Source organism: Drosophila eugracilis, unplaced genomic scaffold (assembly GCF_018153835.1).
Source record: "Drosophila eugracilis isolate 14026-0451.02 unplaced genomic scaffold, ASM1815383v1 contig_440, whole genome shotgun sequence".
NCBI lineage: Eukaryota > Metazoa > Arthropoda > Insecta > Diptera > Drosophilidae > Drosophila > Drosophila eugracilis.
In genome coordinates, this window is record NW_024573306.1 from 512,930 (window position 1) to 538,375 (window position 25,446).

At 42.0% G+C, this 25,446-nt stretch overlaps 2 protein-coding genes across 2 annotated transcripts in view; both read left to right on the plus strand.

Annotated features, from left to right (window-relative positions):
• LOC108117110 (pneumococcal serine-rich repeat protein) overlaps positions 1–25,446 on the plus strand; it is a 37,617-nt gene that overhangs the window by 9,152 nt on the left and 3,019 nt on the right. The window contains exons 2-3 of the mRNA XM_017229332.2: positions 9,299–9,361; positions 20,368–23,633. Coding sequence (XP_017084821.2) covers positions 20,429–23,633 — 3,205 coding nt within the window. The 5' untranslated portion in view covers positions 9,299–9,361; positions 20,368–20,428. The remainder of the gene's footprint in view (positions 1–9,298; positions 9,362–20,367; positions 23,634–25,446) is intronic.
• LOC108117027 lies at positions 12,703–13,351 on the plus strand. The gene is made up of 2 exons (XM_041819006.1): positions 12,703–13,032; positions 13,181–13,351. The coding sequence occupies exons 1-2, from the start codon at positions 12,703–12,705 to the stop codon at positions 13,349–13,351; spliced, it is 501 nt and encodes a 166-aa protein (XP_041674940.1).

Sequence of the window (25,446 nt, forward strand, 5' to 3'; positions counted from 1 at the left end):
TTAGTATTTGAGCAGCTCTTTCATTTTTTTTTTTTGTTGCTCACATAACAACGACATAATCCGATTTGGGTGTTTTTCTTCGAACTTCCTTCTTATTATTATGACAACAACCTATCCATTAGACCCATAGACCCACATCACAGGCAATCCAATGCAAAGCTGAGCCCGCCGAATGAGTAACTTGCTGAGTGAGTGACAGTTTTGCAGCTGTAAGCGCCAGATTGCATCGAGAAAATGAAATGAAACTTCTTTGCCAGATGAACGACCTCAATGACGACGACGGCTTCTGGATTGAGTTGCCCTGGGATCCGGTATGGGAATGCGTTCGGGGATCATCCAGGGAGTCGTCGGCGGCACTTGAGTGTTTTCAATTGCCACTGCGGGGAATGCGACCCAGGCTCGCCATTAGCATCATCATCGTCTTTTGCTTTTTTTTTTGCCCTGCCTCGTTTACCGCACTTAATGCATTTGGCCCTTCGGTGTAGCTGAAGTCCAGGGCATCGACTGCAATTATGCCTTGGATCTTCCCTTGATTCAGCCAGTTTTACACTGAGAAAAGGGTGTATTTTTAAGAACATTTACAGAACTTTGAAAAGCTGCTTGTTCACAGTTCTAGAAAATGAACATTCACCCTATGTTAAGTATTCTTTGTTACATTTTATTAAGAGCTTTTTTGAAAGATATTTTCTGTAAACTTCTTGTATCTATAAAAAATATGTATACTTTCATTTATTTAACTTACAATCAGTTCTTATTACTGGAAAAGATTCTCTCAGTGGATCGTTGCTCTCGATTGATTAGGCTGGCATGCATGCGTGCAGTTCGAGGCGTTTGTTTTCCACATGCAAAAGGCCATACAATCAAAATATTTTCCCATTTTCATGCCCAAGGCGACGCACATATGTATGTGTATACGAGTAGGAAAAATAATAACAATGGTTTGGCATTATCAAGGGGAAGGCTTTTGGCAGTCATCTAAAGGTCATTTCAGTGGAATTTCACAATATATCCCCCCGGCCACGTAATGAATATGCATATGTTTAGTGTTCATCTGATCTATGGCTAAGATCATAATCATTATAATGATCAGCCAATGACCGAACACACTCTGATAGTTCAGGTTAAGCGTTAGTTTTTCTATAGTTTCGTCTTTTTTTTTGCATTTTACTGGGATGGGTCTTCATTATCGCCACTCCGAACAACGGCTTTTGTGCGCCTTTTTTTATGCTCCCTGCCGCAGCAAAGCGTTTTATGCTCCGGCTCTTGACCGGTTTGTACAGCTATTGAACAGCAGCAGCAAAAAAATAAAACGGCTAAGAGGCAACAAGTTGCCGGCTAGCCAAGAGGCCAAGAAAAGCCAAGAAGAGAAAAAAAAACGACCAACTGAAATTAAAAGAAACGGAACATTTTGCAATGCGACGAGGTCGGAAAGGTGGCCAGAGATAAAGGTGCAATCAAATGTGTGCTACTGAATACTACTTTTGGCCACTGGAAAACCGAAACCAAAAACGAGAAAAACTCGGCACAGATATTTGAGAGCTATCATGCCAGAGGCCCATTAACCTTAGTGGCCGGCAAAAAAAAAAATGGTCAATGCTTCATGTTGCTGTTGGCCAACATTTAATATTCAAAATTTTGTATGTTTGAATGTGGCTTTGTTTCTTGGCTTATTTACTTTGGACAATTACAATGAAGGCTAAGGCCATCCGCGGCGAAAGAGACGGCATGCGTGGGCGCTGTTAAGTCAATGTTAAAGCGCATGCTTTGGCCAATGTTAAGTGCTAATAGGTAAACATTGCAAACAAAAAATAAAAACAATGGCAATGGAAGACACTCTTATGGAAGAGTCCAAGAATGGACAATGCAGGTGGGTGCGGGAAATGGCGATTAAACAATAATATTGTAATATCTATAAAAGTTTGTGTTATCCAGGGTAATTAATCGGAAGAAATGTTTGAAGAGCTTTTTGAGATGTGGCAACCTTACTTACTTCCTTACCTTACTTACCCCTCAATGAATGGCAAACTTTAGCTAGAACTTAGCTAGAAAATATGACAGGATTCTTCTTTTTCTCGAATTTGTATGAAGATAAAGATGATAATATTCTATAAACCGTAGTGTATCAATGAGATTACCCAAAGAATAACAATAAATATTTTCATATACTAACAAGAATGCTAAATGCCCTAAATGACATAATAAAATACTGGAGAAACTCCATAGCATAGCTGCAAATCTAGAATAACAAACTGCACTATCTGTTACATATTTTACGAATATGATGTCACTTTATACTTAAGCAACCAACAAACAAATCAGAAATGCGAATATTGTGCTCTAAAGAACAAAATTTATGAATGGCAGACCCCAGATGAATCTGGATAGACTTGTTTGTGCAGCTAAACGAAAGCTGCTGGATGCCTAATCGAAATGTTATCACTTATGCATGGCGAGAAGGAAATCTGCAGGATGCTGTCAATTACAATTACGTGAATTGCATAATGGCCCTCCAGCAAGGTGACATCGCTTTCCTCACAAAACGTACAGAAAAGATGCACAATAAGCGGCTCTTTTATTAGACAATTGTCTCCCATTTTATGGCGGACTGCATTCTAGTTGGAATATATATAAACATATATACTCGAACATATAGGTATATTAAAAATGCAAGAGGAATATCTGGAATAGGAAGAGGGATATCCAATGCAAGCGGAACTGATCACTTAAGGCAGCGGGACAGGGGCACGAGGGCCTAATAATAGCCACACAAGGGGTACGCACAGTCACCGCCACTGAAATATGTCTAATTATATATGTAAAATGCAGTCTCTCTTGTTGTTGTGGTTCTTGTTGTTGTTTAGGAAGCGCATAAATGAGTAGCGATCATCAGCCTGCCATTGTGTTCTCCCCCACAACCGATGGCGGTGGAAATGCACATCCACCCAGGCCTTTTTACCACTCACCGAAAGAGCTCTGATTGGATCTTAGCACTGAAAGTAAATTTTACAAGATTATTAAAAAGAATTTTTAATTTAAAATAAAAAATTTAACTATTATCAAGAGAGTGTATTAATTATAGAATCTAAAAAGGAATACAATCTTAGATCAAGCAAAAGGGTATTTTTCCGATATCTTTCAGTGGTTCTTAATAAATAACTTATGATCATACAACTCTTAGTGTGCTGATGACTTTCCAACCTATATAAAGTTTTAACTAAACTTTTCTCTCAGTGCCCAACCCATATAGAGGATGCACACACGTGCTGCATGATCATGTGATTTATGGCCGCACTACCCCAAAACGTTAATAACAACTAGGGATTATCATAAAGATATGCAAGAGAAGAAAGCTAACCTTTAACCGTGAATGAGGCTATTTTGAATGTTCAAGAAACTACAGTTTTGTATTTTTACCTTCCCCCTTTTTTATATACTTTTTTGCGATATGGCCGGCTGATCAACGAAACTGAAATATTTCGGTACTTTTGCTTTCCGACTTTTAATTGAGTAGCGGAATGAGCGATCTCCACTGGGCACGCACAGTGCACGTCATAGATATATGTAGATCCAGTTCTCACACACACACACAAGCTCACACGTACCTGTTAATTAGGTTCTGCCTTCGGCGTGTAGTTCTATTTTATTTATAAGCTCATAATTATGCTCTGGCCTCTCGACTCGACTTGATCTCGGATCGTCTTGGTTCGGACTAGATGGGGTCATTCAACCTTCGATCAATCACTCAGTTGGCTTACTTCTTTTGTTTACAATCGCATAACATTCTCAACTCTCCTTTCTACGCATTCCTATATGCAAAGCTATATCTTATATATATATCGGTGTATATCTTTTAATAGCCATTATGCGCATTACGCTTCTCGTGGCTAATTAACAGCACACAAAAATGCGAAAAACTTTTCAATGCCTTTTTCCCAGTTGTCTTTGTCCAATTTGCCAAGCTTAGAAATGCAAATTACCAAAAAAAAAAATACAACAAATATCCACGAGATACGGACAAAGAGCTAGGTGAGTGATGGACAGAGAAGGGAAGTTCTTTGTTCGGATCCGGTTGGTATTCTCCAGCTGAATAAAAGCGAGGCATCTGCAAAATGTCTAATTAAATGTGCCGAATTTAATGATGATAACCCGGCTTAGACTTGGCATCGGTGCAATTTTAACTTGGATTTCGGCCAACCGGTCAAGGTGAAAGTTGCGCCACCTGCCACGAATGCCTTGACAGATTACCCTCCCCCTGAGCTCTTGACTTGCCACCATTTTTTGACAAATTAATTGTGCGGCTAAGCGGCAATTAAGTATGGCCAACAAAATATTGCACTGGTTATTGGCCCCAAACCGAAATCTATATATATATATACCATTCATATGGCCCACTGTGAATGCAACAATTTGCATGCTCAGCTCTTTCCACTCAACTGGAAACTCCTGCTGCAGTTTCTGCCACTGCTGCAATGTCAATGCTTGAGTAAATTGACTTCAACTTCATTTGCGACATAAGCGGAGGGACTCCAAGTCGAAGCCATCCAAGAGAGAGAGATGCCACCAAAAGTTTTCTGCTCCATTGAAGCATTCGATTGCACTCCACTCGAAACTCCGAGTAGTAGAAAGTTTCAGTTGCAGTTGCAGTTCAAGTTGCAGCAGTGGCAATGACGCAGACAGGAGAAAGATGAAGATAGCTGCAACTCATCTGCATTTGAATTGCATTGGGACTCTGGCTGGTCACTTAACGGTTAGAAGAGAACGGCAACTGGTTTTGAGCCCAAAAAAAAGGTGTCATAAGCGCCTGATTATGGGGCATAGACTTATGTGAAATCTTTCAAGCGGATTCCTCAAGCAAAGTAATAATCAGAGATAAAGTTCCTCTAAATCATCGACCACAACTAGAAACCCCTTTACGTCTACGCCTCTGGCTGTTGGGGATGGCTTGCAGAGTGGGTTTTTGGAACCGGTTAACCGCTTTCTGATGACACTTACAGTTATAGCCAAATAAAAGCCGGTCAGAATTGGTTGGTGTCTGTGACTTATGTAAAATGCTTCGCTTACTAAGTTTGAAGAACTTAGGAATTTCACAGATCTAGATACCGTTTAATCATCTAGAGAATTTGTTAATAAACATCTTCAGTAGCTAGACCAAGCCCAAAATCTATATTTACCATCCGTTTATTATAGAATTTCATAAATATAACATTTCTTTAACTTTTTCTTTAAATTTTTGGCGAAAAAGCAAACAGAAGTTCAAGTTTATAGCATCTGAATAAGCTTTTAATTTTGGAAGAAAATATATTTATAAAATATGCAAAACACGAAGCTTACAAAAAATAATATTCATAACAATTGCAACAGCTGTTTAGCTGCAAACTTTTATCAACCAATTGCTTTATAAAAATAATTACGTCCTGGATTCCCAGCAGCATTTGCAAAACGCAAGGGCGTTGATCCCTAAATATGGCTGCAGTTCTACAGCTATATTCAGGCATCAACACCCTTGCCCAGTGAAAAGGTTGTCGGAAAGTCCAGGACGTAATAGTGTAGTAAAAAGCAGTGGCGAGCAGCCCAGGAAAATAGTATGAGGGATGTTACCGCTGGGCAGCTTAAAGCGCAACATCCTAGTGTCATCGTTATCCATGTCATATTCCTCAACGGGATCCGCGAGACTAGGAATGAGCAGCTGCAGCTCCATCGGCTGCCTGGCGTAGCTCGGGTGTCCGTACCATATATTTGCTGCCATACGTTGACAAGCACTATAAGACCACTCGTTGTTGTTTGCCAGTGATGATTGCCAACGACATAAGGTTGAATCTGCGTTTGATGTCTCCCTCCTACGGCATGCCGGCGCGCCATCATATCCAACCGGGCGCCGTACAGTAACATAGCCGTGATACTCACTAGCACTACTTATTTCTTTAGAATCTAAAAAAGGTATTGATTTTTGAAGAAAGATTATCTATAAAATATGAAAAACATGGAGCTTACAAAAAATTTTAACAGCTGTTTCGTCTTTTGCCAAAGTCAAAAAGGGAAAAGAAAATCAAACAGAGAGTTCACAACACTTTTTAGTGTTACCAGCTAGGGGTTTTTCAAGAATATTTCTCTGGAACTTTCGTAAATCTTAAGAATCTGTCTAGTTACTCTGAGTCTTGCATCATACAAATTTTAGACAGTTTAGAGTTAAAAGAAGTTCGTACAAGTTTAACGTCATAAAAATTTTGGACAGTTTTTTTACAGTTCATTAGCAAAAAGTTCATAGATGTAAGGTTTAATATCTTTGCACTTTTTATAAAGTTTATGAAAGATGGTTATAGTAAGTAACTTAAGAAATCGTGTACAAGCTTTTTTTTATAATTTAAAGTAAAATCAGAAAGTATTGCATCTTAAACTCGTTTCATCACCCGCCTGTTGACCTTTAATGGCATCAGCGACACCATCTCCATCAGCCATTAGCAACCAGATTTGCGAACAAGGCGTTAACCCGGGCGTGGGCATAAAGCCATGTCATCCGCATCTCCATCACCGCCATTTCTTCATCTCCTCATCGGCGTCATCATCCACGGAGATGTCGCCAGTAGTTGTCGTCCCAACGATGAATGACAATTTGCAAATGGCTCTGGGTGCATAATTTATGCAGATGCAACTGCTGCAGCCGGAGCCGGAGCAAACTGGCTACTGGTAAACTGGCAAACTGGAGCTGGAACTGCAAAACTGGCGGCATTTGTTGCGTTGACTATTAAGGTTGGGATAGGGAAGAGGGGAGACATCTGGGGTACAGAGGTGGACCCACTGGCAGTCGCTTCGCCCATGCATATTCAAACGCCATAATCCCAACGGTATTTTAATGCTAAATGCTTACTCACTTCATGCTGCAGAGCCGCAGAGGTTGGCTAGAAAAACCCGTTTTTCCAGTAATGACCTTCGGTGTTGTTTTATTATCACTCCCGCTTCCGCTCCAGCTGCTCCTCCGCCTCCTCTGCGTTCTCCTCCCTCTTTTCCCAGTTCCAGTTTTGGTAGAGCACTCTTGAAAAATTCCACAGAATCACATAACAAAAGCTTAGGGTTTATCTGTTTTTTTTTTAGTTTCCTAGTTCAGGCATCTTCAATTACCTCTTTTCTGACTAACTTACAAGTTAAACGTGTCTAAATAAGTGTGAATTTGCCAATTTCACTTTAATTAGCCAACTGCCGCAGAAATTCAGAATATCAACTCAGTGCATATTATTGACAGCTGCTCCGGGGGCTGGGAAGTTAATTAAAAGCCACTTTCGAATCGAAATCGATAAGCTAGTATAACGATACATGCAATTTGCATTCAATGGCCGTAAGCAGAACAACAAGTGCTCCCAGGGGTGCGGTTTAGGATTAGCTTGGCTTGCAGTTTACAGTGGGTATTATGTAGGGTACTTTTGAGCAAATATATTTTTCTTGATAATGATGAATGATTTTTTTTATTTTTTAGGTTATCAAAATGCCTTTATTGTCCACTTAACGAAATATTTTGAATTCAAGAACTAAAAGAAAATTCCAAAAGGGGTGCGTACAAATGCGAATTAGTGATACTAACTGGGACTATTTACCGGCGTGCGAGTGATTCGCGGCCATTCTTGCGGACCGGATCTAGATCGATCGCCTGTGTCAATCAGGCGATATGTGGTCATCCGGTCGCAAATCACACATCACACGCTTTAAAACGAATATCAGGGTGTAATTGTAGTACATCAGGTTATGCTTTTGGCCATCGCCATGGTCGTGATATTCCATGGTGTACACAACCCGCTGACCATCTGCAAGTCCAATCAATGGCTCATATTTGCACTGAATCAATCAATGAAATAGCTGTCATAGCTCATCCAGGGATCAGTAAAAAGATAATTTCTTATAGTCGAAGATTTTATTTTACATATAGCGGTGAGAACTTATTCGCAGCTTATTTCTGCTGCATGTGAAGCAAGTTCATGCCCCAGCAGTGTCATCGAAGGACAGTTTTTAGCCATCGAAGTTGGCTTCAACCAGAATGTGGTTTACATTCAGCTCTACCACCTTATCCTAATTAGGTTCTGGGCTAAATAATGGAAAGCTTTATATATATATTTATAAAATAAATATATTTTATATTGTAAAATGCTTACTCAGTGTCCCCGCTTGAGCCTCTTACTCGCTCCACCCTCGATTGTTATTTTAATTGGATTTGTTTTTTTTTTTGCCTGCTAAATATGCTAATAAATATGACCGCATATACACGTCTGATCTGTTTAATGGGCGGCCTTGCAGCGGTCAGTTTTTATCAGACGCCACGTTAATTGACAATAGAATATAGCATTTCCACTGTCTGCCAATCCCCCATGAGAAAGAACGTACAAGTGCGCCGTAAAAGCCAGCCACTTGGCCAAGTTAACCAAGTTAACCTTGATGGAACAGTTCTCCTTTATCGCCAAACCCATTCTCCACCCTCCGCAGCTCTATGGGTTAAGCGGAGTGCTCAAGTGCATTTTAAACTGGCTGCAACTTGTTCTGGCCATGTCAAGACAGGCCAAGCCAAGCCAAGTTAAACCTAACCTGGCCAAGACGTGGAGAATGACAATAAATATTTTGTAGCTTTTTTCAGCTCGATTACAGGGAGTTCGATGAGAGGGTGTTCCGAGGGGGAGGGGGACATCAAGTCGAGACTTTGCCAGCGATTAAATGCCAACTGCCACAAAAAAGGGGGAGAGAGGAAAGGAGAAGGGTACTCGATGGCAGTGCAGCAGTGGTCGTAAAATATGAGCTCGACGTGCATTGAATTCGGGTCATTGCATGGCCAAAAGCCGAGAAAAAGGGGGGTGTTTTGTGGGAGGGAATTGTAAGTACAACTGGCGCCTTAACATTTTGTAATTCGATTACTGATTTTTGAGTTACGCCAAACGAAATTGGCTAATTTTGCATGCGCGCCCACAGGCCATTGAACTGCAGTTGGACAGTTGGCAGTCGCGGACAGCGGTCAAGATTTTTGTGGCTCTCTTGACAATTGCTTAAGATTCGGACTCAGGGCTTAATAAATCAAAATTTTAAATAATAAATTACGAAGTAAATTTAATACATTTGTTATCTTCAGTTTGAATTTTATATATTTGAGTATTCGTATTAAAAGAGATAAAAATGTTTGCCTAAAAATTATAAAAAATAGTTTGAAAAGAACTATAAAAATGGAATGATAAGCTTTAGAAATATTTTTTTAACCCTTAAAAATGTTTAACAAGTTATTACAGATCAAACAAATATCTAATAACAAAACATCTTATTTCTTTTGCAGATTGTAAAAACCAATAAATATAAACAGAGGAAAACCAGGCGACAGGTGAAAAAGCTGAAGCAGGTAAGGAAAATGAAAATTGAATTCACACAGAATGCAAAATATGCGTAACGCCTAATGTAACTTGGTAAGACGAAGCTGGCATGTTTGCCATAATTTACACTTTCGTTGCCAGGGCAATTGGCATGCCAATTGAAGGTGCACTCCCAGGCCGCAAAAAACACACACACAAACATATGTAATTGGAAACGGCTAACAATGTGTTGTCAGGTGTGCAAAAGTGTTGTTTGGGAAGAGTCAGTTTCATGAATCCCAGACTTTTATCGAAGACCAGGAAGACTGGAAAATCCAACTGGTAATGGCATGTAGCAGATTGCAAATGCAACTTGCAACTTAGCGAACTGTCGAACAATGGGATGGTGGCCTAAACGGCAGCCAAAGTGTTCGAAGTGTTGCAATTGTTGGCAGCCGTGTCTTTAATTATCGGCCTTAATTGGCCGCTTATTAAGAGTGCCTCAAACAATGTGTGTTAAATGACGCAGAAATTATGCGAATGCCAAATGCCAACGAACTCTTCTTCGCCCTGGGACTCAGAAAATCAGAAAATCGCTTTCGCTTTGTTAGTTTTTTTTCTTGTTTTGGGCCAGCTTGAGAAACTTTCCATTGTGTGCTAGAAGTAGAGTTTCTTTTAAAAGGCATAGAGACAAGCACATATATATCCTATATACATTTAATGCAGAGATAAATCTAATTTTATACCAAAATTTATTGTACTACTCGCCCATAAAGCGGCAGAAGCAGAAGAAGTTTGTGGAAAAAACCATTCCATTGTTGGATGAAGACATTTGGGGTTTGTTTCGGTTGGACATCTCTTCATTCAGTCAGTCAGTCTGTCACAATTGAATAGATTTTCAGATTTACTTTTCCAGTTAGAAACAAAATAAATACCAAAAGAAAAAAAAAGAAATAAAAATGTTTGTAAAAAACCCGCTGCCAGAAGAAAAAACAGCTGCTGGCTGCATTCGACAGCGTTTAGTCTCAGAGATTTGCTTTCGAATGATGATGGCAAACAATAAAACTTTCCATTTCTAACAAAATTACACTCAAGTCGAGACGAAAACAAAGCAAGACAAATTTGTCTAGTTATCTGATGTTGCCGCATTCATCGCTCCAATCCCCGACACTCATCTGACGGAGAATTTGTTTTCTGGAATTTGTTTCATTTTCTACTATATATCTTTTCTTTTTTCGTTTTTCGTTTTTGCAGAGAAACTCCCACTCGGGTAGAGCTTGAATAAAAATCTTTGCAGCGACAACCTCGTAAATGTTGCATGTTGTCATACCACACAATTCCATTCCGTTCCCCAGGTGACATGTTGCACACGTGTGTGGCAAGAGTTCCCAGTCCCCTCTGGCCTATAAATATAATGCCATACATATATATAGTGTCTGTTGTATGCTGCCCGCTGATTTGTGGCATCGTTTATGTGGCGGAACTGTTTATTAATTAACGAGCGCATTTTGGCTTTATTCTGTCGGCATTTCTGGCCTTCCAGTGGGTAGCAAGCGATTAGGTGCTAAACTGTTGGCCCAGCTAATGTTAATTGAGCCAAATGAGTTGGTGGCATGCAACGTTCTCAATCGACTGCAACCTGATTTTCTTTTAAGTTGAGTTGATGAAAAGGGCGAGGAATATATCACATGTTGCATAATGTTTGGAGGGAAAAGTGTTTGATTTTTCATAACTTACGACTTATTACATTTTCCCAATTTATTATTTCTTCAAATTTTAAGCTTTATTATTTTTCTTAGTGTAACAAAAGCTGCTTCTGTCTAATGGCTATTGCCTGTCAAATTGATAATGGGTTTTGGGTAAAGCTGCCGCCTGGATGGCGCATAGCGATAAGCCTGGCCAAGACTCGCTCGAATGCTTCAATTGAAACTGTCAATTGCAGTGGCCACACTACCACCCCTTCCCCATCTCTCTTCCCAATGCTTTTGGCTACCAATTTTGGTGTAGGCGAAACAGTGAAAGTTGTGTCCATGATTGGCCAAAGAGAGGCAGATATATAGCCTATAGTTTGGGGGGCAGCAGTAATTAATGCCAATTAAATGTCAAACAACAAAACAAATAATTTTACATTGGGCGTGTCCCTGTTTTCGCTGGCAACTCAATTCAATTCAATTTTGCTGACCAAACTTTCGAAAGGCTGCACAGATTAATTAAGCCAAGTTCAAAGCCCACCACTACCACTACCACTACCAATGGCCCAGCCGGTTCAATTGATTTAATTTCCCATGAGCCTGTCTTGTCCGCTGCACTTTCTACATCAAACAAAAGAAGGAAAGCGCTTTTAGTTTGCCGTTGGCTCAATTTTTGTGGCTCTTACCACATAGCCGCGATAAAATAAAAAACACAACAGCTAACAAATGTTATTTATGATTATTTAATGCAATGCTGATGCTGCAGGTTCATTGCCCAAAGAAACGAAATAAAAAGGAGGCACTTGCAACTGGCGAATGCAAATGCAAATTGATTTGCGCGCTTTGCCCTGCAGTTGAACTATGTCGTGTGCCCCCTCTTGAAAGCCCAATCCCCAAACCCTCTTCCTCTGCCTTTGCTAATTGCTTGTCGCTGTCAACATGTTGCTGCTACACGTCTCGTTTCAGCTTTTGTCGCTTCTTCCATTGAACTTTGAACTTGGCCAGCCTCGCAGTGGTTTACTGACTTTCTTTTGTTGTTTATCGCACCAACCGGCGACAGTTGCAACTTGCAACAACGGCTAACGGCAGCAACAGCAGCAGCAACAAGAGCAATTGCTACAGCTGCAGCTGCCACTCATGTGGCATGTGTGAGTATGTGTTTGGTAACTCTTTTGTCTTTTGTCTCCAGCTGCACACCAGCCATTGTTTGGCCTTGCAACAGTGCGTACACGTAATATGTGCAGGGCCTCCGTTTGTCAAACGTTGCGTGCAATTTGTGCCCAATATCCAAATGCAGATGCCACATCACATTGTTGCACTCTGTCAGCAAGACGGGTTCATTGATGTGGGTTTTGGTTTTAGGAAAAGTTACTCAGTTTTACTTTCAGAATTTAAATCAGTTTCTTTTTTAGAAATGGTTGAGATGAACTTATGTTCTATACTCACTATATATAAGCCAAGAAAATCGACTTCATGACACAATTTCTTAATCCCAAATCAGTGTTAGGGAATATCCTGCTATTTTTAGCTATACCCTCAGGTCACATTTTTGTATATTTTTAGTTGACCTCAAAACTTTGCAACACTAAACCCGAGTTGGTATTTAAACAGACCATATTTTGATTAGTTGTCAAAAAAGTTGCTTATCATTAAGCTAAAGGAAAAGCATTTCATAGGGAATTGGAATAATATATCCAAAAATGTCGAATATTCAAGTCAAAAAACTGAAATATGGAGGAGATGAGAAGACTCCCATGCAAACGTGCACTGCAGCACGTTGCCCACTGTCCACGAATCTAAATCAAACCAAGACGAAGTTGTCCCAGTTAGTTACCGCTCCATACTTAAAGGAAAATCACCAAATCATTGGGAAGACAACGCTATTCCAAGTTAGCGGAAATCTGCCAACATTCAAAGACTTCTCTTCTCAATCAAAGGCCACTGGAAGTCAGCCCATCTATAGGATCAAGCGTGGAAGCCATGCCCATGTGGTCAATTATATGATCGCAGACGATTTTTTGCTGAAGAAAGTCAGTTCCACTGACCCGGTGTTAAAGCGTTCAAACCTGAATGCCCAGAGGGAGTGTGCCATCCGCGAGCTTAATAATTTGATGGCCTGCCACCCAGCAAAGAAACAAAAAGATATTGTCAAGCCATCACCAGTTCCTGCTTCTTCAGGACATGTTCCAAAAGATGATCCTAGATGCCCAGAGGGAGTGTGCCATCCGCGAGTTTAATAAGGCCATCCCTGCCACCCAGCAAAAAAACAAAAAGATATTGTCAAGCCATCAACAGCTCCTGCTTCTTCAAGACATGTTCCTAAAGAGGATTCTGGACGTGGCCTTATAGCGGACACTTGAGGTCTTCAACGCAGAGTTAAGTTACTGCCAGAGGACTTTATGAAGTAACTTAATTGGAAACAAGCATTGAGTTAATAAATAAAATCAGTCTAAATGCATGCTAAAATCGTTTACATATTTTGTTGATTATTCCTAAAAGTCCAAACTAAAAAAACAAAACTTTTGCTTGTATATTAAAGCTTAGAGGTTTGTTTTTAGTATGAGAAGTTGTTAAGTGATTTAAGCTAATAAGCTTTCTAGAAACTTTCTGCCAAATCCCATTTGTCTATCAATAATTCTCTGTATTTTATATAAAATTCCCAAATGAAAGAAAACTCCACTTCTCCCAGCCTAACTTGTATAGTATATAAGACAAGAAAATGTGTAGTCGCAAGCTTATACATATTCTTTGCATATTTTTCTTCAGCATTGTCTGAGACTTTATTTGTTTTTGTCTTACTAGTATTTGCCATATTTGCCTTTTCCAATTCCAAGACAGTTATTGACCTTTGGCATACAATTACATCATCCATCCCGCAGACCCTTCACCATTTCGATTTTCTAAGACAATTGCCTTAGACCGCTGGCAGACATCGAAAATTGTGTCTTGCCAGTTGCTCAACCCAAATGGCCAAGCTGTTCTCGTCTTACCAACTTCAGACTCTAGACTCAAACTCAAATTGCGAATGTATCTTGAATTTGCTTTTATTTTGTATTTCATATTCTAATTGTGCAATAAAAGTCAAACAAACAGGCCTTCATAATTCCCGGACACGAAGTTAAGGTGGCCAAAAAAGAGTTTCTGGGCGAAACAGGTAGAAGTGGAAGCCATAGTGGCAGCAATTGTTCTTGGCCAGTTTTTTTCTTTTGGGCGTTTTATTGTTCTGGTCAAGATCTCAGCCACAAAACCGGATAAAATGGCAGTCATCGGCCTGCGGTGAAACCCGAAAAAAAGGCAGAAAAAACTTTGCAGCTGTGTGTCCCACAAACATGACTCACTGCTCTATTACAAGATGTCTTTCTGTTGCAGTCGCAATTGCAATTTGTGCCTGTCCGACAACAGACACTTACAAATTGTCCAACAAATTGGGGAATGTGGCGCCACAAAGTTACAAAAAGTATCCCACGCAACAGGTTTTTATTCGTTGTCCTCAAAACCAGTGACAGTCGAAAAGTTCTCTTCTAGACTCACATTCATTAAGACTCCCAGTAATCGTAAAAAATGTTTAATGGCAAGTTATTAAAAATTAAGCAAAACTAGGGAGTGTGTTGATGGTGTGTGTCATAAACTCAAGTTACGATGCCAGCGACAACAGCTGTTGCTGCGGGGACCTGCAACATGCAATACAAAGTGGAAATCGGATCCCAGTTTTTAGTAAGCGACACATCATTCTGTTGCAGGAGGGTAAAGTTGGGGCTCTAACGGGGTCCAAGGGGTAAGTTCTTTTTGTGTTGTTGTTTTTAATTAAGCAAGATGTTGCGGCAACACATGTGCGTGCTTAAAGAAGAAAATCAACAAAGCAGCGGCAGCAGCAACAGGCAGCAGTGGTGTGCAACAGCAACTATTTGGTCTCCTGGCAACAGTTGCATCAATGGATGCGTTTTCATTTATTAATTTGCAATGTCTTGTGTTGCAGCTGATGTTGCTGCCGCTGTCGTTCTTTTGCGCCACGTTGCAACAGTGCCTTCTTCAGCTTCCTTTTCATCTTCGCCTCTTCTTATGTCTGTTTTTTGTTGTACTCTTTGTCTGCGTCACGCAACAGCAAATGAAAACGAAGACGACATGGGAACTTAACCTTGAAATACATGTTTCTTTCCGCCTCCCAAGCCCCCCAACCACCAACTTCCCTCCCCCGTTATTTTGTGCAACAGAATGCCCAAAGGCAAAAGGAAGATGTGGGTGCCGCTCACAGGCATAAATTTACGGTCCTCGCTTGATTAAGGCAGCTCCCGCAGCTCCTCCCTTGCAATTTCCTGGAATATCCTTGGCGAAAATGAACATAAAACATTTTTCCGTAATCAACTTGCTGCTAAAAATAAACCCAAACTTTGCCATTTGGGGGCCTTGGGCTAATGTTTTTAGGCCTCTGTGGCACATCGGTTAAGCAGCTTAGCAGCAGCAAATATGGCAACTTCAATTAACCCGACATGATATGCCGACGGGCATCGAATGACTGGCAATATTGACATCTAGACGCGAAGCTGTGAGCCGGGCTCGTTATTCAGGATAATTGACAGGCGGACAAGTAACTTTTGGCTGGGCCAAAACCATTTGCAGAATGTGTCAAGCCATCAAGAAATCATGTCTCGAAGGTCTTGGGTGGTCAAACTAAATGTGTTCTGGCACTTAAGTTCGTATTAAATCTTAAGAGTGTTGGGCCAAAAGGTTAGCTCCCCCTTCTACTAACTTGGCAAATCCAATCTTTCCACTTTAATCACACTCCGTTGACTTGTGCTTAAAGCAGGTAGTCATCAGCTATGTTTATGGTTAAAAGGCTTCAAACAGCCAGCGGCACTACAGTAATTTCCACTCCCCCTTCCCAAACAACTTCTTCACAATTTAATTGCTGGTGCTGGATTTTGCTGCTGCTGCTGCTGTTGTTGCTGTTGTTGCTGCTGCTGCTTCTGTTGACGCAGCATTTGTTGCTGCTGCCTTTTTGTTGTCATTATTGTGGTCGCACAAGTTTGTTGTATTACCTGTTGACAAAATTGCCCTGTTGCCTGCATCCAACATCCGGCAAGTTCTCGAGAGGCACAACAACTACGCCAGCAACTTTGACTTGGCTTTAATTAAACAATCTCCCAGCCAAATTTGTGTTTGGCTGAGCGTGTGAACAGGGAAACGGATAACATTTTTGGCATATATCAGTTGGATTTTGATTGTCTTGATGTGGCATTGAAAACTGCACAGACACAAAAAAGCAAAATCAAAATATATTTTGCATTGTCAAAGACACTATTTTTGTGGTCTTAAAAGTATACAAAAATTTGCTCTATTATTGAATAGAAATCAAAATACAATTGAAGTGAAGGAAAAAATATAATTTTTCTTATATTATATTTATTTAAAAAGACGAGAAAAAGTAAAAACAAGCCTTAAAAGTAACTTTAGAAGCTTTTTTACAATTTTAAATTATCTTCCTTAAGATTAAGTTCATTGAGAATTTCCATTTTTATTATTATTTCAGTCCAATATTAGTAACACCTGTATTTTTTAAGTGTATTAAGTTCGAATTACAATGCGCATAATATATCTCACTTAACAATGTTTGACTTTCCCACACATGGAGAGCTCTCAATAAGCAGCTGATTAAATTTGAAAGTGTAATTTGGGCTAATACATAGACGAACAATGCAACTAAAGCCCAAGAGCAGAGCACACTCTTGAACTTGAACTTTGAACTAATAAAGCTATAAGCTTAAGGCGGCTTAGAGATGCAGAGATGTGAGATTCTTCAAGTCTTTGCCAGGCGCCTAATTGGTAGTTTGCCTTTAAAGGCATTGAAACGGGCCCAGAGCAAATAGTTTGACATTTGGCTGTTGGATCGCCCACCACATCCGTTCGTCTTTGCAAAAGGCCCAACCCAGCTAAGAATTCTTGAATTTTTGCCCAAAAAACTTCGCAGAGTGCCGAATGCCGAGTGTCTCTGCATAACTTAAGCAATGTAAACAGGGCGGAGAGCATTCCTCTACTCCCGCTGCTGTTGTTGCTGTTGCTGTTGCTGCTGCTTTGCATAATCTCGAAAAGAGCGAACATAACACAGGTGGATATTGCTGCTGCCGTGCATATAGATCCATTAATACGTGCGTATACATAACGATAAATGTATAAATAAACACCATAAGATGGGGGCCTTTCCCCCAACCTCATCCACGCATAAATCTCACGTGCAAATGTGGAACAAAGCTCCCGAATGTTGCCCCTCACTTCTCATCCCGATTTCCAGATGGAACACCATATAGTATCTTCTCCGTTCACCTCATCTTGATTTCGCTTGATTTCGTTTCAATTTCGTGCTTTTGCGCTTTTCGCTTTCCTGTTCGGCTTTAATGGGAATCAACACACTCGGCGGTGATTAAATTAAAATTTGGTTCTGGAAACTTTTTTGTTGCTCTTCGCTGCGGTTGCTGCTGAATCAACCGATTTTAACCCACTTTCCTTGTACTCTTGGCAAAAAAAAACAGGCGGCAGCTAACCCAAACAAAGACTAGGATGTGTTGTTAAGAATAGCCTGCAGAACACTCCTGCTCTTGCTTCTGGCCAAAAACCTGTTGGCCTCAATTGGCCTGACTGTGCGGTCAAGCTAACTGTTTTTGGCCGATCAGATTAAAGCAAATACAGAATGCCAGAATGCAAAATATCGAAATGGGTTGACGGCGGAACGAAATGGGGAAAACGGGTTTCGTTAACGGGCATTTTCATGTATGTCCAATTGGCTGTACTTTATAGACAGCCACAATGTATGCAAAATGCAAATCCAGATCAGACAGCAGCGCATCGATTAGTTTGTAACGCCCACGGACAGTTTTCCCCATTTTGGAATCCATCTACCAAATGTCAGTCTAAGTCATTCACTCGCCTTAGAAAGCCAACTTGGCTAACTGGCCAACATCCTGGCCAGGCATAAATTAACCATTTTGGTCAGGAGCTTAGCGAGCTAGCCTGAAAATGTATGTAGATTTATTTGTGTAACACTTTTGCCGCAGTAACACGCCTTGATATCTCTCTTTCTTCTGGCCAACAATCTTACCGGGTGGAAACAGCATTCCTGCTGCCAGGCCAACTGCCAAACTTGAAAAATAGCTTAAAGATGTTGTCGATGTGGATGATGTTGTTGTTGTTGCTGCTGCTGCTGCTGCTGCTGCACATTCCATTTCGAGTTGCTGCTGCCACACCATCTTCATTTCGATTGGAGGCTGCTGGAACTTGGGCAGACGGCTTTTATATGGTCAAATGGGCCCCACAATTTGTTGTGAATTTTCTGCATTTCTTTACAGCCTTTGACAGTTTTTCAAATGCTCGGCTATTTCACTTTTTTTTCAACCGGCTCCTCCGCTCAATAGTTGGCTTATATGCTATCCAGCGATCCACTTGCTTTCCATGAGAATGGGCACAACTCTCATCGCCTTTTGCCTGTTCGTTGAGTTTGTTTGTGTGTGTGCTTGGCCATAAATAAATGGCCAATCGATGCCGCAACCGAATGCAAATGAGTGAAAGAAAAAAAAATGCAAACAATTAACAAACAAAAAAAACCGTGGCAGAAATAGACAGAAAAACAAACGGTAACGAAAACCGCGAGTTGTGGCTAAAATTTATGGGTAACAATGCGGGCAAAATAAATACAACAACAAACAAAAAAAGAAACACAGCAGCAACATTTAGCTGCCGCAGTTATGCAATTTGCCCAAAACACCCTTTTCTCCCCTGCCTCCCCATTTATCTTCATTCGTTGCCAATTGTTTTTCAGCGACCGCATTGCACATTGCCGAGATTTATGCATATTAACCGTCAAGTCAAAATGCTGACCCAAAACTGCAACAGTTCCAGCAGCAACATTAGCATCTGATGCAGAAATCAAGCGTGGCAGCAACAGAAGTCGAGCACACCGGCAACATTTAACAATGGGTCAACTTTCCTTGGCTCTCTGGCGTTGATAAATGTTGGCCAAAAGAAGCTAAAGACTGTTGTGTTAGCTGGCGTTGCTGCTGTTGTCATCTTCATTGTTGCCGTTGTGGGTGTTGTCACTGCGACACCAACACTCTCCCAATTGGGCGCCTAAACTACGTGTTTTGGTTGAAGTGACACACTTGCGTAGATGCTCACAGCCATATAAAGATGTTAATGGCTTAAAGACCTCAAAATCGTTACATTGTTAGCTGCTGTCTGGGGATGTTGCAGCTGCTGGCTGTAATAGTGTGAAATGTTTCAGAAGAAACGCCCAAAAATGGTTAAGAAGAGGTTCTAAAAAGATCTTCCAGATACCGAACCGTCATCAAGTAATTTGATCTACCAATGATATGACTGCGAGAATAATAACAAGATGGTTACCAGATGGCCATTAAAGTCTCTGGAATGGCATTCACAAAATTAGTTGTTCCAGTTAACTTTAAAGAATAAAAGTTACCCATAAAAGTTCTCACAAATTACTCATTAAATTAGCCTAATAAAGTTCTACAGGAAATTTCACAGAAACTACAAATCATTCTGTCTTTGTTTGGGAAATTATCAAAATGAATGGTTAGCTCCTTAGAAGGAAACCAGTTTGCCTTTGAAATCATTTCTAGAAGCTCTGACCAAATCAAGCTGCCAATTTTAAAGCTATAAATGTTTTGTCTCTCTGTTTTTATTTCTGTGTGGCATTTCCTAGGTGTTTTTTCATTGCTAGACATTTTTGCGACCGTTAGCGTGTTGCACATGCAGTTTGGGCTGGGTTTAGAAAGTCATTTGCAAGCTGGCGACAAAATAAATGGCAAACAGTAGCCAAATGGATAACAAAGTGCGGCAACAACTGGCGATTACCCAACAGCAATCGAATGTTGGAGCCGCGGAGAGATGTGACAATCAAAGTTAATTATGTGGTTGCACTCCCATCTATCCATTCCAGACTTTTTTTTTCGCATTTTCCCAACCACCAAGAGTTTTCTGGCAAGCCATGAACTCAACCAACGACAGTCACATCATCATCAGGAAAATTTCAATAATTCCATTATCAAGATGAAGATTGATTGATAAGCTGGCCTGGGCAAATAGCTGTTTGTGGCCATGATTTCGGCTGCTGGATGACCACATGGCGCAGTCACAATTGCCGGTCTTAACTTCTCCGCTCAATCAATATTGAGTCATGCGGCAGAAGTTGAGATTGCGTTGCAGGCGGCAGTGAAAGTTAATTGTGAGCTTGCGCAATATTTTTGCAAAGAAAGTTTAGGCTTACACGAACTAACAACCTCATCATCAGCTAACCATAACTCACGACCACTTATCTGATTTTTTTTTTAAATATATTTTTTCGTTTTACCCTTTTGCAGAATATGGCCTAAGGTTTTTCGTCGGCGGAAGCAGCAGTAAGCATCAAATATAGACTCAGCGATGTCGTCCTCGATCTGTTCGCACTTCACCCAAAATGCCTGGAAGAAGGATTTGTGCTCAAATTGCTTCAAGTCCAAGGACGAACACAAGGCAGCCGCTGCAGCAGCTGCCTCCAAAATGGGTGGCAGCCATAAAACAGACAAAGAGGTTAAAACGGATTACCCCAACAAGCACAAGACTCCGGCCAAGAGCATAATAAAGAAGGCTTTCGGGGTTAGATTGACCAGTTCTTCCACTTCGGGAAAATCCTCAAACTCGAAAGGTGGCAAGGTGTGCTTTCCCAAGCAGCTGCACGAGGTCATTGGCTATGGCGGCGAGTGGTCGGAAGACGATGATGACGATGACGATCACGATTTTATGAATCTTGGCAATGAGCACGATGACATGGCCATTACCGAAACAGATGATGAGGAAACGGTGGAGCTGAAAAGGATTACCAGGGCCAACACCGATTTCAATATGAACAATGGCAACCTCTTAGGCGATGCCGAGGAGAATATCAAGAAATCCTTTGCCGCCCTGAAGTTGGGTGCCCCTCAGGTGGACAAAGAGGGCAAGAAGCAGACCCTAACGATCAATGTGATGCCTTTTGGCCAACCCATCGGCAAAACATCTTCAACGACTCCAGCGAAAAGTGCGCCTGCGGAAAGCAAAAGCAAACCAGCAACCTCTGTTGCAACATCAGCTGGGGCAACACCGGCAAAAGCCAAACCAGCAACCATAAACACAACAACAACAACAACGACAGCCATCAAAAGCAGTAGTACAACTACGGCAACTGCCAGTGTTACCAAAAAGGTGACCACCACCCTAACACCCACACTAACCATGGCCAAAAGCACTACAGCTACGGCAACTGCAACAGGGTCAGCTGTCGCAACGGCAACATCTTCGCGAGATGGCAAAGCTAGTCCGCCCATAGAACGAGCCATGGAAAAGTCACTGCTAGACGAGATCTCCGAGACTTTGGAGCAAAAGCAGAAGCTAAGCGAGACAAATGCAGCTGCCACAAATTCAAGCGGAAACAACAGCAACATCTCAACTTCCTCTACCAACAGCAGCAGCAAGATCAAATTCGAGCTAAGTGCCCTGAGTGACTCTCCGAAGCCATTTCTTGACCTTAAGAAACCCATCGCTCGGAATGCGCCCATCACCAGGGACCAGACCAAACCCAAGGTGAACGTGTGCCACAAATACTCGGACACGGACAGCAATTGCTCGGATACGGAAAATGGTGTCTCAGCCTACTATGATGTGGTGGAGACCCAGTTGAGTTATGAGAATCTCCCCGATGGCAAGTACTCTGAACAGGTGGGTGTGGCCACCGCTGCCCATACGGAGAACTCCGGTAATTCCCACTACTCCAGTTCCCAGTACATCACGGACATGCTACTCAGCTCAAAAACCCGTGCAGCCAGCTATAATCTGCACGAGGGCAACTTTATGACCAGCAAGATAACCTCCGATGGTCTGATTGTGACCAAGTGCAGTTCCGATGATGCCTTGGACTCCACCGGCAGCAGTTTCGATGGCAGTTCAGATGAGGAAAATGCCTACAACATGATTCGCAGTGAATCGGATTCGGGAATTGGAATTAGTCTGGGCAGTGAGTACAAGAACTTGGGTTTGGCCAAGGGAACGGTAATCAGTGGAGAACAGCGGCAAATGCTGGTGGAGAAGAAGCTAAGTGCTAGTACCAATAACTCTGATTACGAGGATATTCAGATAGGAGATCAGGCGGTGCCCAAGCCGGCTGTTAAGAGCAGGGAACTACATGGCGAACCCGATGGCAGTGCAGATCCGGATAATAGCCTAGAGCAAAAGCAAAAACAAACACAACAAAAGGAGGCGGATCAGCAGCTTCCTGCACTGCCAAAGTCACCGCCGCCACCCATGAAGATCGATGCCAGGCCCTCGTTTCTACATGGCCTGAAAAAGCCAGAATTGCCGGTGAAACCACTTGTCAATAGCCATCCCAGCAGCAATAATTCCAATACCAATAACAGCAGCCAACTGAAAAGTTTCCTGGGCAAGAGACAACCCAGCTGCGCCGAGCAGCAATTCATCAGCCAGCTGCAATCGGCCATTTCGAAGTCCAGCGAGTGTCTACAGTTGGCCAAAGAGAATCTAGCCGCTGACGAGGCCAAGCTGAAAAAGGGCAAAGCCCCGAATCCGCCGCCAGAGCCAAAGCTGAGCGCTCCGCCCACGCCGGAGCGAGATTACAGTCTGGTAGTTGAGTTCGAGCAAGCGGCGAAGGCGGCAGCAAAGCCAGCGGAAAAGACCACGTCATCTGTCCCAGGTGAGACATCAACATCAACACCGACACCAGCTGAGAGCCAAAAGGGAGGAGCACCAAGTGTTGTAACAGGAGCAGCTACTGTTGCACCTGCATCTGCCACTATCAACAGCAATTTGTACACCAGAAAGCCAGCCCTTCCGGTGGCTGCAGCCGCTCCTGTTATCCGGGAGAAGGATAAACGGGAACGGGCCGTGATTAACCCCAAGTTCCGGAGTCTCAACACATTCGTAATGCAGCGAGCCAATGCAGCCAAGCAGATGCAGATGCAATCGGCCAGCTCAGTTCTGAGCCTGAAGCAACCGATGACGCCAGAGCCAACGCCCCGGAATCAGCGTCATCTCTCCATGTCAGAGGAATGTCTGGCCGCAGCTGGCCTAGACAAAAAATCCCCATCGGCATCGCCGCCACAGAAACAAAAGTCCAAGTTCTCCATTAAAAAGTTCCTCCGCATGGGCAGCAATGGAGGTAACACCAAATCAGGTGAAGCTCTGGGTAAAAAGGAGGCCAGTATCTATACGGAAATATGCACAGGAACGGAGGAGGGTAATGCCTCTGGGAAACCTCGTCTGGTTATCATCCATCCTATCGATATAAATCCCACGGCAGTGGAGGTGGTAAAGGATATTACCAAGACGAGTGACTCTGTTTCGGCTCAGACAGTGGCCGTGGTTACGGCCAAGCCACCGGCACCGCCCCTTCGATCGAGCGCCAGTGAGGGCCAGCGTGCCCATGAGGCTAACAAGCCGGCACGCCCACCGCCGCCCAAGAGCGCTGAACTCCGGCGGAAGCAGAAGACCGAACTGACCGCCACGCTCAGCAGCAGCAGCGTGGACTCCAATGTCCTGGCACTGGGATCCGGCACCGGATCCGTTAAGCTGAAGGCCGACAACGTCTACGCCAATTTGGGTGAGTGATCTTTTTAAAAAAAAGGTATTAGTTTAATGTTCTTACAATTAAACCAAGAACTTTAAAAATAATTTAAAACTTTACATAATTCACCTATGTTAGAACAGACTTTAAGCTTTTTCTTGACTTTAATTACCTAAGTATGACTAATACCTAAATCTAGTTAAATAGTTTTTTAAACTAACTTAAAGTCATAAACAACATTACCAAATGTAGAGCAAATAAGCCTTATATTCGCAAGCATTTTGGGCCACTGAGCATTCCTGCATAATGAGTAAGCGGAATTCCGGCACTCATGAAGTTAATTTCAATCTCGTTCCCATTGACCCGATTCCATGAGTTGTGGCCAACATACAGACATATGTATCCCCCACTTTCCGCATCCATTTCTCCCGACTTTTTTGCGATCGCATTCCAAAAGAAAGCGTAAGCAAATCACGTTCACTGACAGCGCCCAGAAATTTGACGACCTTCAAAACAGCCAGCTCATGTATAGTGTATGAACGAGTGAGTATATGTAGAAATGTGGGTCTGAAGGGTCTTGGCCACTTCACCCACTTCTTTCAGCCAACTTGTTGACTTCAATTGCAGCCACAAACACGAAACGAGAAACAAGAACACGAATAAAATCACCGTAAATGGTAAAAGCTGTGGCAGCAACTCCTCTCAAAGTAGAACCCAAAAACCAAACGCAGAACAAGTTACGCATTTTAATCAATATAACGGGCACACACACACTCCTTTATATATATATATATAGATATAGACCAAAGTACGGATACAGGTATGCCACTTATGACCATATCCGCCGCATCGAAACGAGTGTGATGAGCCGGCTCGAACTGGGTTAAGTGGCCAAAGCCAGAGAGCAAAATAGTTTACCAGATGAGCGGGCCAAGTAAAACAGAAAAAAAACAAAATCGAAATGAAAATAAGCCAGGCCAACTCGGGGCTATGCCCGAGACCAATGAGGTAACCACATGTTGATGGTTTCGGCCGGAGGAAGGAGAACCAACTGGTGAAACTGCCGGACCAGAGACCCATTTCTTTCGGCCTGACACTTTGCGGTCAACGCGAATGCGGCGAGAACTTGTTACACCTGCCGCTGCACCTGGTAACTGGCACCTGGTCATGAAAAATAAAAACAGCCAGATCCAGAGCCACATCTAGAGCCATTTGTTAGACATCTCGGAGGAAGAGCGAGCAAACAAGCTAGCCAGCCAGTCAGTGAGCCCCAGATCCAAGAGCAACCACATTCAACCTGACCATCAGCACCATCATGCGAATTGTAATTTGGCACGAATTTGGGTCAAAATCGCAATTAGTACTCACGGGTTGTCTAACTACTTGGCCTGGTGAACTGGAGAGGAGGGTGGAGCTGGCATTCAGTGGCTGGATTTTCCACAATTCTCCAGGTGCCAGCAAACATTTGGCATCGCCACATGAAGGCCAAGCAAATTTGAGTACGGCCTGGGAAATCTTATGAATAAATTACGAAATGGTTGTGAAGAGCTCCTCTTTACCAACTCTTTAATTGTATTTATTCATTGGTGCTTAAGCTGATATGGTTAAATTGGGAACATTAGAAGAGCTTTGAAAGTTAACCTATAACCGTTTTCCTAATAGAACTAGTTAATAAATTAGACTTTATTTGAGGACGACTTATTAAGTATCTGACAGTTACCAGCAGAGCTTAGCGCTCTATTCTATGCTCATCTCTTAGAAAGATAGATGGAATTTAAAAGTTTTTTTAGTCAAATATAATATTGCAAGAATATTGTTTACTAAATGCATTTTAAAGCTTACAATCATC